Genomic DNA, 12,403 nt, shown 5'->3' on the forward strand with positions numbered 1-12,403 from the left:
TCCCAAATGAATTACACATTGGTTTTATTCCTGAGATAAAACCACTTTACCATCAGTTTGTTAGGAGATTTATGAGAGCAGATCCGTTACCCATTTTGTGTCGGGAAGCATACATTATGGTCTTTTTTGAAAAGGATAAGATGCCCACCTGCCTATAATGCTTTAGACCAATTTTTCTGCTATGTACTGATTATAAACTCTTCACCCATATTTTAACCCATAGGTTCAATTAGATCATTAACAGCTTAGTTACTCCATGGCAGCATAGCATGCATTTATTGAGACTTAGGTGGAGGTGATCCTGTTGATAGTAATCATTTCTAGTGAGAACAAATACATTCATTTTCGATCCATGCAGCTCCAATACCCACCATAAAACCTTAATTCCACTCTGTAGTGTGCTTTTTCTGCATCCAAGACAATCACAGACAAGGGATTGAGTGTGTTTCTCCCTTGTTTATTAGGACAGTGACTACCCAGCTCAGCCTGATATGTCACCATCCCAGCTGTACTCCTGGCAACGTCATGTGATATTTATTTGCTTTCCTATTTCCCCATAACATTTTTGTTACTTTCGTAGAAATGACTATCTGTTTATCTTGAATTCATGATGTAATTATTTGCTAACTGCAGCATTTATGTAGGAATATATTTAACATTTCTAAAAACAAATGCTGATTTTCTGATGCTGCCAGATGCAAGTTGTTAGCATTCACCAATGAATGTGTAAATAGAGTGATTTCATATCTTTCACTTTGATAAACAATTGTCTCCGGCCCACTGACCCAGATGGAACTTTAAGATGCATCACTGTTTTGAGGGTTGAGCACAAAAGTAAATATCTCCACTTGTTCTTACAGAGTCTTCAGATATGTGGTGGAGTATGGATTCATTGACTGGTGTGTACTATCAGATAAACTCTCAATCTGCTCTTGCATGGCAACAAGCAAGGGTCAGTTGTCAACAACAAAATGCAGAGCTGCTAAGTATCACCGAGCTTCACGAGCAAACCTATATTGCAGGTAAGGGAATACAACACTGATAAATTGCACAAACCAGTTTAAAACAGGTTGGTTCAGAAAAAAGTAATTGTCAGGTATAGCTGTGTGACTGTGTGCAAAGGACCTGATGAAGTAAGATATTTACACTTTGTAGGCACTTAAAAGCTCTATTTTACAAATGTTAATTATTGTTTGCCGTTCACAAAATGTAAATGTGAACTTGTGAGCGGATTTATGCAATTCTTCTCCCAGTATCAAGTAATGTATGTAAGCACTGCCGATTTCATCAGTAAGTTGTGGAAATTCCAGCGCAGGTTTTCCCGCCTAAGTAGATGAACAACGAAAATACCCACGATTTGTGAATATTCAGAGGGATTACCAGCCACATCTCGCAACTATAGACACGGTCAAATACTTAACCAGGTCATGGGCAGAAATAAAATACATGAAACTATAGTAATATGAGCAACAATATAAGTGCAATCTTATACCCAAACTCACACTATGTGTTGAGGGTGGACTATAGTTCTTGTCTTTGTTAACGTAGAAAAAGTGGGCAATATTTGTGTTCTCTCTCTATCTGTCACTATCGCTCACTCTCACGAACCTCAACACTGAACCCACATGGTCCTTATGCAGGTGAAGGACAGAAAATATACTAGGAAGACTATGCTTGGCTTTTAGCTTGCCTTTTAGTTTGTCTGTTAAAGATAACCTGGGGCATATTTACTATTATTTCACACAATGCAGCGCAGCAAGGGAGCTTACTGTGCTGCGTTGTGTGAAAGGGAGAGAGAGGAAATGTTCCATATTTACAAAGATATGGAGCATTTCTGCACTCTCTGTGTGCTGGCACACTATATGCTGCCTAGCACCAATTTTACAGGAAAGGATACCTTCCTGCACAAAAATAAAAAAACGAGGAGGAAAAAAAGCTTTTCTTCTTGTTACACCATTGTATTGGCTGCGTACCGATTTGACTCAATCCCCATTTTGCAAACCTTTGAAAATTTTGGATTGCATCAAATACATGGGGAGATGCTCAGGAATACCCAACCTCCACCCAGGGAATGCCTTCCAGCAAAATATATAACATAATGTGGTTCAAGCCTCTGCATTGGGTTACATTTGTTTAAAAAGCCCCACAAGACAGGGCAAATCACCCTATACATGGCTTTGTTAATCTTACTGACCCTTTTGTGTTTTCCATGTATCACCTTGCGCGACTAAAGGGCAATGCAAATGCTTAGTAAAACTGGGCCTTTGTCATATTTCAGGGCTTAGAAGCAGCTCCTAAATCTAGAACGTGTGGTTTGATCGATGTTGTGCTGTAAAAAATGCACACTTTCTTACAATTATTTCAGTGAGATAAAACATATGATTCGTTTTAAAAGCTAATAACGCTATCACCATAAAACATATGATTCGTCTTAAAAGCTAATAACGCTATCACCAAATTATTTGGGCTATAAACCCAAAAGCTGAACAAACCAAGGACGAAGGGCTCTTCATTTTTCTAGGTCCAGAAACATACACATACGGGAAATGGGTTGCAAACATTTGTACTATTGATTTTTAATTATTTTTGTTTTTTGAAAATACAATTGTGGGAGAAAAGTAGTTGCAAACTCAGTTGAACTTCAGATTTAGAAATTCTCACAAAACTTCAAGATGATTTGCATTTTAGGTTGAAATATTGTTGTTTGTTCATTCAACTGGTTGACCAGACAACTTGTTTAGTATCACTTACTTAAAATAGATTAGCGTGCAATGTGGAGCAAATTACGCCATGCAAAGGGATCATTTTAATACAGTGCATCTCGGCCATCTCCTTGTTATGGGTATTAAAAAAAAGAAAAAGGAAGAATGGTAACAGTGAGAAGGTCTTCGGCTGTGAAACTTGTTTCTGAGCCTTTTAGCAGGCTCGGGTCAGTGATAAACAGGGCATTAAATATAAAAAATAACATTTATGGCCTAGATAAGGGTTTAGCAGATGCAGGAAACTTGCCATATAAATGCACATGCCCTGTTCGCAGTGTAGACTGATATCTATGCATTTTAAATGTGCAAATGGGCACCTGTTGATTTTTCGCTGATGCCCTGTAATAATGCATTTCAGTCTTGTAATAGGCAGAGGCAAGATCTGGTTGCAGATTAGTCGAAGTTTTCAGGATAGGGCATTAGTCCAAATCATTTCTCTACTAAATTAGCTGAGAATGTGTGCGCGCGCACCTAATTAGTAGTAATGATTTGTGTGTATCTGTTGTGTGCTGTAGTAATGGTTAAGATGGGAAATAAATGTTGGCCCACTTCATAAATCTGGAGCATAAGTGGCAGAGCCTTGGTGCAACTAAATCGGGTGCCCTGTTTCAAAATTGGCTTAGACTTGTTAAACTGTTCAAAGAATATTAATAACACTCACGTCGGGAAGTGTATACACAAACATCGCATGTTCACGATTGCTTTCAATTGGAGCCCAAACTACTCCACACTGTTAACGTGTCTTTTCCTATTTAATTTACTTATTCTGGGACTCGTTTTAGGCCAATTAATCTTTTGACCCTGATTGGAGACACCTTAAAACGAGATAACGAATTAGCATGTCAAATAATAGATCAATAACCTCAACTATATTCACAATAGCAAATCAATCAAATTAGCTTAAGACGTTAATAAGAATCGGAACACACCATGGCTTTTCAGTCATGAATAACCACACAAAATTTAGTAAGATTTATGATATTTATTCCCTACTGATTACACTCTACTAGCAAGTTTATTAATCTTAAAACCAGAAAACACATCAACAAGGTCACAATATGGCAAATCGCATAAGATTTCATCAAGGCAAAGATCATAAACATTAGAACAAAGCACAACGTCAACATGGATTAAATTTAGCAGAATATCATTAGCGCATTATTCAACAAAGCATAGATTCAGTTGTTTGTCTATTTGCTTTTGTTTTAGTGAACCCCTTAACTAACCTCGAATTAGCATTGGCATGTTGGGCTTCATGCAAAACAATTTAGCAACACAAATTTAGAAAACAACTAACTATGGTCTCTATCAAAAGTAGCAGTTGGTACCTAGAAAGGAAAGGCAAACAGACAATTACAATTTCATCATCATATAGTTTACCCTCCGTAATGGGTCAGCATACAGAGTCAGGCTTCGTCCTCAGGACATCAGTTGATTTGCCATCAGCCAGGAAACTCAGCAAAGTTCAGCAAGACGGATAATAAGGAATACCTCCCCATAAGGAGGAAAAGTATAGAACGGGCAAGGGAAGGGTAAGGATGGTTTGAAGAGTCAAACAACAAAGTCTTTAGGACAGAGTGACAGAGTGGCTAAATACTAGAAAAATGGCACACAGTGGCAATAGCAAAAATGGCTCAGAATGGCTGATTTCTCCTTGTGACACAGGATTATATCAATCTTGTTGTACAGTCCCCTAATTTCCAATTGGGAACATTTTGGTGCATCATTATCTCCATCCAATAATCAGGTAGTCACCTCATTAGGATTGTCACTTTAGAACAGTTCTCACATAGTTTATTGGCTCCTGTAAGTGACGTCTCCAACGGGTAGAATGTCAGGTACAAACTTTATTCTAGCAGTCCCAGTCAGTAGCTCCATTGTCTTTACCAGTTCAGGCGACCTTGTACCTGTTGCAAGTTTACACTGTTGCATTCGGCAAGAATGTCTCCTTGAACAAGTCGAATCTCATGAGAAAGAATTTACTACGGTTACACACATCTTCTAGTTTCTGGAAAAGTACAGCTACATGTCCTTCAGCAAGTCAGCACATCGCACGTTAGAAAAACACATTTAATATGAGACCAGCAGCTAGGCCCCGACTCATGCTAAATAAGGCCTAGTTATTAATTTTTAGCAACATCTTTACATATAACTCTTGATGCTAGTACAAAATCATACATTAGTACATTAATAATTCATCATTAGTCAATTTCATTTATCATCGTTTACACTAGTGTCCACTCCCCGTGGGCACATTTCAAACACGCGTTTAGTAAAAGCACATTAATACAATTTCTATGCAGCATCATTAGGCATTAATTTGCAAACATTTCATGTTAATTTTTATTATAATAACTACACTCCAACACACAATAAAACAAACTTGTCAACTATTGATTCTTTTAAAGTTTGGCATATAATAGCACTTGTACCATTCGGGGAAAAAATATTGTATTCCAGACATGCTAATACAGGTATTGAATACAAGTTCTTCGTTGAAGTAGAGAAAATATGTGCCGTGGTCCTCACTACTCTTCCCTGCCCTCAGCATGGCGTCCTCAACTTTCTCTAACCCGCAGACTGTAGACCAGTTTTACAACATAAGTGTCAGGATTTGTCAAAGCACTTACTATGTATCCTGTGACACTCAACTTGGGAAAGAGGGTGTGCATGAAGAAGTTACTCTTCAGTCATCACTCAGGTGCTCAGATGTGCGACACAGGCTTTGGAGACATTTACTTGAGGCACTGCACAGGATGTAAGCTTGTCAACAACACTAAAGGCACACAGTGTCATAGCGCATACCGAGGTGCACTCCCAGGCGTGTCTCCTCCCCTAAGGCAGAAGAGCGTTGCTCCCCCCTTGCAAGCAGCAGCAGCAGCCAAACTTTTACAATAAAACTATAATCAACTATGTTCATTATAGTTTTATTGTAAAAGGAGAGGGGCCACAGCCTGTGATGAGCCCTGAGGGGGGGAGCACTCCCCCTGATTGCGCATGTATGTTTGGTTGGATGTCTCGGGCTGGTCAAACACACATGTGCATGAGGCTCTCTCCAACCCGATACTGCATTGCCGGGTTGGAGACAGCAGGCAGATGCCAGCGGCTGTTCAGATTGGCCACAGGGCTGCGAGCCTGTGCCTGCAGCCTACAGCAAAGGCAAGAGGAGCAGCACGTTGGTGGTGGCGGTGAAGGCGATTCAGGTACTTTTTAAAAATAATTAATTATTTTACCCCCCTACCACCACACACCCCCTGCCGTGCGCCATGAGCCACTCCTGTGCACTTCTCTGTTTGGCACCCAACAGCCTGCACTGATAGGGAAACAGCCTTTACAATGCAGATTTTACCATGTAGTACCTTTACCATATATTTTTTACCACACAAGTTTTTACAGTACATTCGCCTTTACCACGCATTCATTTACCGCACATTTAAGGTAAGTATAAATGTCTCTTTGTGTGTGTGTGTGTGTGTGTGTGTACATATGTATATATATATATATATATATACATACATATGACTTTTTTCTTTTTACTAGTAGTGGTTGCCACTAGGTGGTTATAGTTAGGACCTAATTTCTATAAAAAAAAGTTTTTTGTTTTGCTAATAACTTTGGGGCCATTTGATGAATCTTCACAAAATGTTCCCACAAACTTTCACGCCAACTGCTGTCTGGAAACTTTCAGGGTGATCAGTGAAGAGGGGGCCAAGAAAAAGGGGGTGTCCCAAAACACATTTTCCCCATTCATTTTTCCATAGGGATTTTGAACAGCAATAGCGCCAAAACCAGTGAACGGAATTTGGCAGAAAGGTAGCTCTTGGCCCAGAAAGGGGTCTTTTTGTTATCAGGTATAAATCTGTTCAGACGTTTTTTAGCTCTTAGGTGGAAAACAAATTTGTGTATATAGGGACACAGATCCGTCGCAGCTCCACGTGCCAGGAGTACTGTGATTGACAGGTCTCAAACTGTGGGAAAAGTTGTGACAGCCATCCTATGCACCAATGCACAGTTCTGGGGGATGAAAATTTGGCCTTATAACAGTAGAAAGGGTCAGGGTTGAGGTACTCTGACCCCTTAATGTACAATAATGAGCGACTGAGGGACCATTCATGATTGTAAAATGGTTTAAAACCTTTCATTTCTTCACAATTGTGGAGTCGCAACTCTGTTGAGACTCTCAGTGAGGCAACCCATGTAATAGCACGATGGAGTTGCGAACCCAGACCCAAACGTTTTTAAGAACAGTATAGGAAAGTCCTCTTTTATGCCCTGGTCACCCCCAAACTTTTTAAACAGATACTGGTGGTTACTGACTCTTGGCTGTTCCCTAGGTACTGCTTACCAGTCCCAGGGGCAGTGCTTTGTGTAAAGTGGATATGCAAATTGGCTAATTATAATTGGCTATGTCAACCTACCTACAAGTCCCTAGTATATAGTAGGGCATGTAGGTTTAGGGACCCCATCATAGGTAGTGCACCCATAGGGGCACTTTTGAGGTGCCTAGTGTCATTTTAAAGGCAGGTCTGCTTTGCTGCCGGCTTTTAAATGAAAGTTACATGCAAATTCGACTTTGGAATTAAAAGTACTTCCAAAGTCTTAAACTAATTTATATTTACAAATAAGTCACCCCGTAGGTGCACCCTATGTGCCCCTAGGGTTAGGTGCCATGTAACTATAAGCAGGGACCCCATAAAAATTGTTTTATAAGCCCTGGTGAGGTAAAATAGCCAAATTCGTCTTTCTCTCACTGCAGTGGATGGCCTCCAAGGGCTAAAATGGGGAGACTTTATTTTAATTAACAAAGTCCCAGTAGGAGCCAGATATTACAAGTTTGATATAAAACTAATTGTTATAATAAATGCAACAACTTGCCATTGTTGAATTTAATATAACTAGTTCAGGGAAAGAGTTTTAACCTCTACCTGAAAGTTGCCAACTTCAGCTCTCTAGTGCCCTTCTCTGATTGGGCTGCCTTGATTAGGTATAAAGTGGCCTGGGCTGAACACAAAAGAAGTGCCTGGGGGACGAGATCTGCCTCAGCAGATGGTGAAACAAGATGGGGGGGAGAGCATCCAACTGGTCTTCAAAGGACGGAAGGACATTTGGAGCAGCTCAGGACCGCCCCCATTTCCTGCAAACCCAGACAACCAGGTGCCCTCTTGATTAGATTAGGCGAGGGCACGAGAGGGGTGTGTTAAGGATTTTTAGCCACACCCATGGGTGGGCTCAGCCAAACCTAACCTCCAAAATTCAGTTTCTGACATTTTGGATTTTTAAAGATTGTTGCTCCCTGGGATTGGTTTTGCCATATTTCCCAGGAAGTGGTCATCCAAGGGGGTAGTGGCCTGCCTGTGATTGGACAGTTTCCCCCCTGCTTTGTAAGCCAGGAGCAAGGATACATTTGGCAGAGCTGCACCCACACCTCAGAACCTACCTACCAGGAACAAGAGAAGAAGAAGAATGACTGGCCTGCGGGACCCCTACCTGCACATGGATACTGCAATCTGAAGGACTGCACCAGCTGCATACTTGGGCTCCACCAATAAAAGGACTTTGCCTGGCTTCAACTTGATCAAGAAGGGACTACTTGTTTGCTAAAGGTGAAAAATAGCTAACCAGAGACCCCTGCATCAAAATCTGAAGGAACTTACTGGCTGACTACTGGGTAGTGGTCATTTTTGGATTTGAACCAGGTAAATTCAGGGAGTTGGAGTCCTAACCCTCAAGGAGCAACGGAGAGCTTCTGGAACCTTAAGGTGAGGTATGGACTCCTAAGAAACCTTCTGGAAGACGATCCAGAAGTTTGGAGAAGATTGGAAAACTTTTGGTAAAAAGCTCCATGAAGGGACCGACCCACTGTGGTGAGTCAAGCCTGCTTACCTCAACCGCGACTTGCAGGTTCATCCCACTGTAAAGCTACGGAGCCCCAAGATTTCACTGGGGGCTCCTGCAAAGCAATCGGATGCCCTTGCATTCTAATCAGCTTGCTGTGGAGGGTTGATAGCCATCAGAAGGAAAAAGCTCCAAAAAAGTGACAAAGTGTGAACCTAAAAGGTTGACTGGGACTTCCCGCACAATGTACCCAAGGAGAGCTCCACGGACATCGGATCAAGATTCAGCTGGGGCCAGATGAAAATTTCCATCCTGAAAAATTGTCTAAGTCCAAAGGTAGAATTCTTCACCAAGGTCCAAGGATTGCTGACTTTGTACCGCTGGAGAAAATGTTCAAGGAAAACATTTTGCTGTAGCCATCGTGGTCAGCCTTAAACTTTCCTGAGTGGTGCTTTAAGTGTCTATGCACTAAAAACACTCATTAATTCTTTAAAAATTGATATCTCCGGTGCCCCTTATCCGATTGCATTCATTTTGGTATCAAATGAAAGATAACAATAATATCTATGTTTATAAATTGGTTTAGGATTTTAAACTGTGTCCTGTGTTTTATTTTATTAATGTTTTGTGATATTAGAATACTTTACACACTGGTGATCATTATGACCCTGGTGGTCTCCTGACCACAAGGGCAAAGATGGTGGTTTCACAGCCAACAGGCTGGTGATGAAGACTGCCACATCTCCACTCATACCGCCAGGGCGGTTGGAGCCACTGGGCCAAAGATGAGCATCTCCAACCAGGCGGGCCACAGAAGACCGGCAGTGGTATTATGAGCCACCTTTCCACTAGGGTTTCGCGGCGGTAGCACCGCCACAAAAAACCCTGGTGGAGATGCTACTGGTGACAGGGAATTTCATCCCCACCCCTCAGTAAGCCCCCACTTCCCCCACCAAGTACAGCGTTTCCCTCCCCCTACACCATACCCCCTCCAGGTACAGCACCCCTCCACCCCCTTTACAGGTACAGCTCCCCTCCCCGCATACATGCACATGCACACGGACACCCACACACACCACGCATACACTCATTCATGTACACTTACATACATGCATTCACTCACATGCATCCATACACACATTCACCTCAGCACTCATACACGCATTCAACCACGCAGGAACACACCCATCTAAACATGAATACACACACCCATCCGAACACGCATACTCACACCCATCCAGACTCACACCCATCCAAACACGCATACACACACGCAGACAAACATGCATTCACCACAAAACTCATATTTGCATGCACACACGCATACATACTTACATGTATACATGTACTGATTTCTACGTTTAGACATGCATACAACTATGCATTCACACATTCATGCACAGACGCAGAAAACACACACACACGCACACACAACACCCCCCACTCTCCCACACCCACCCCTGTTAGACGATCAACTTACCTGGTCTGGGGAGGAGGTCATCCAGCAGGAAACGGGAAGGGGCACTTCCACTGCCGGCAGCACCCTGCCATCAGGACACCGCCATGCCGTATTATTGCTCATAATATGGTGGGTGGTGTCCATCTGGCGGGGTGGGGCTGGTGGTAGAGTTGTGGTCAGAATCCAGCAGTACCTGTAATATGGTGGGTAGAAGACCGCCAGCACTGGTGGTCTTCTGGTGCCCGCAGCTTTGGCGGTCTTCAAGACAGACCGCCAAAGTCAAAATGACCACCTTTCTCTCCTAAGTTAAGCCTTGTTGGTCTCTGCTAAGCTACCAAGGGTTGAGCGCTGATTTATTTATTGAGACCTAACTGAACCTAGTGGGGGTTAGTGGCCTTTTGCTAATGTAGGTACCTACATGCCCTTACCAATTTTCCACTTTCCAACAACCACATTCAGTCATATGCTCATGCACCCTCTCACAGAGTCACTCAGACCCTCATGCTGCCAATCACAAACCCATTCACACCCTCATGCATTCACTCTTACACTCATACACCCACTCACAGACCCACTCACCCTCACGTATGCAGTCACAGGCCCATTAATACCTTCATGCATCCACTCAGAGATCCGTTTAGACCCTTATGTATGCTCTCACAGATCCACTCTAACCCTATTTACCCACTCACACACCCAATCATACCCTCATGCATCTACTCAGAGACTCACTGAGACCCTTGTGCATGCATTCACAGCCCCACCCAGATCCTCATGCACCCACTCACAGACCCACTCACAGACCCACTCACGCTCCCACTCACAGACCCACTCATACTCTCACATCGACTCACAGACCCACTGAAACCCTCAAGCCCTCACTCACAGATCCACCAACACTGACACAACCACTAAGACACTGATATGCCCACTCTCACACCCAGACACTCTCAAAGCCACACTCATCCCCAGATACACACTCACACACCTATTCTAACACCCAGAGAGACAGGCCACAGCCAGCTCCTTCTGCACACGGCCAAAGGGCCGTCCATAGCATGGGGTTGGGAGGATAGGGTGGTTGGCCACAAGGTCTGCAGGCAACTTCCTCCACGCAAGGCCGAAGGCCATTCATGATACAAGGTGGGGTGCTTATAGGGGGCTGGACTCAGGGCCTGGCCGCAAGCGCGAGTTATTAGGGTGTGAGTTATAGTTACTTGCTAGAACTCCAGCAATAACTGCTGAATTTCTATGGTTTTGTGTGAGCAAATTCAGAACCTAACTATAATGTCCCTGTAACCTTTGTTTTTTTCAGTGAATTGCTACGATTTTTTTTAACATAAAGTAATTATAATTACTATACGTTAATCCAACCAGCCGTGTGTGGTGGGGGTAGGCCAGAGGGCCTGCAGACAAGCTCTTATAGCCAGCCAACCCCACGCCACTCTCAGCCTTTGGCCGTACGCAGCAGGAGTTGGCTACAGGGCCTGTCTCTGTCAGTGGATCTGTGAGTAGGTGCGTGAGTGTCTGAGTGGGCCTGAAAGTGGGTGTGTGAATCTTAGAGTGGGTCTGAGGGGGTGCATGAGTGTCTGAGTGGATGTGTGAGTGGGCGCATCAGTCTCTGAATGCATGTATGAGTGAATGAATCAGTGTATGAAGGAGTCTGTGAACTTTTTTTTATTTGTTTTTGCATATTCTCAAAATAGCCTCACCTATCCTCGAATATCCTCAAATATCCTTGAACATTCAAGGATATCTAAGGATATTTAAGAATGTTCGCAAATATTCAAGAATATTTGTGAATATCGGCATGAGCAAAAAAATAATTTTAAACCCATAATGTGACCCTCAAACACCCCTGTTTCACATTCCTGGAGTCAAGGTACCACCACCACCATGACCCCTTCAGTCACTGTTAATTTTATTTTTCACCCCGGGGACTGTGTCCCATTACTCAAACTGGAGGCCGCAAATTTCTGGTCAGTTTGCGGGCAGCCAATCACAGCATTACTGCTGTCATGTACTTTTGGGAATTTGCCGCGATAAAGGCAAAAACGTCTCAATGGATCTGCAGCCCTAGGCATACAAATGTATTTCCCCTTTATTATCTCAAAAACAATTGAATGGATTTACACCAAATAAGTGAAAGCACAATCTGTGAACCGAAACCTAGCTTTCTGTCAAATCTTGTGTAATTCCATCCAGTGGTTCGAGCTGTAGTCGTGTTTAAAGGTCCTATGAGAATTAAAATGGTAGACACATGTTTTTTTTTACTCCCCCTTTTCTCGGCCACCGCTTGACAGAGCACCCCAAAACTACAACTTGCGGCCTCTCCATGCACTGTTAA

General features: G+C 42.7%; 1 protein-coding gene across 1 annotated transcript in view; it reads left to right on the forward strand.

Moving 5' to 3' along the window:
- Positions 1-12,403, forward strand: part of MRC1 (mannose receptor C-type 1) — a 705,818-nt gene that overhangs the window by 156,690 nt on the left and 536,725 nt on the right. Inside the window, exon 4 of the mRNA XM_069211541.1 lies at positions 861-1,022. Within this exon, the coding sequence (XP_069067642.1) occupies positions 861-1,022 (162 nt within the window). The remainder of the gene's footprint in view (positions 1-860; positions 1,023-12,403) is intronic.

Source organism: Pleurodeles waltl, chromosome 10 (genome assembly GCF_031143425.1).
Source record: "Pleurodeles waltl isolate 20211129_DDA chromosome 10, aPleWal1.hap1.20221129, whole genome shotgun sequence".
In the NCBI taxonomy this organism is placed as follows: Eukaryota; Metazoa; Chordata; class Amphibia; order Caudata; family Salamandridae; genus Pleurodeles; species Pleurodeles waltl.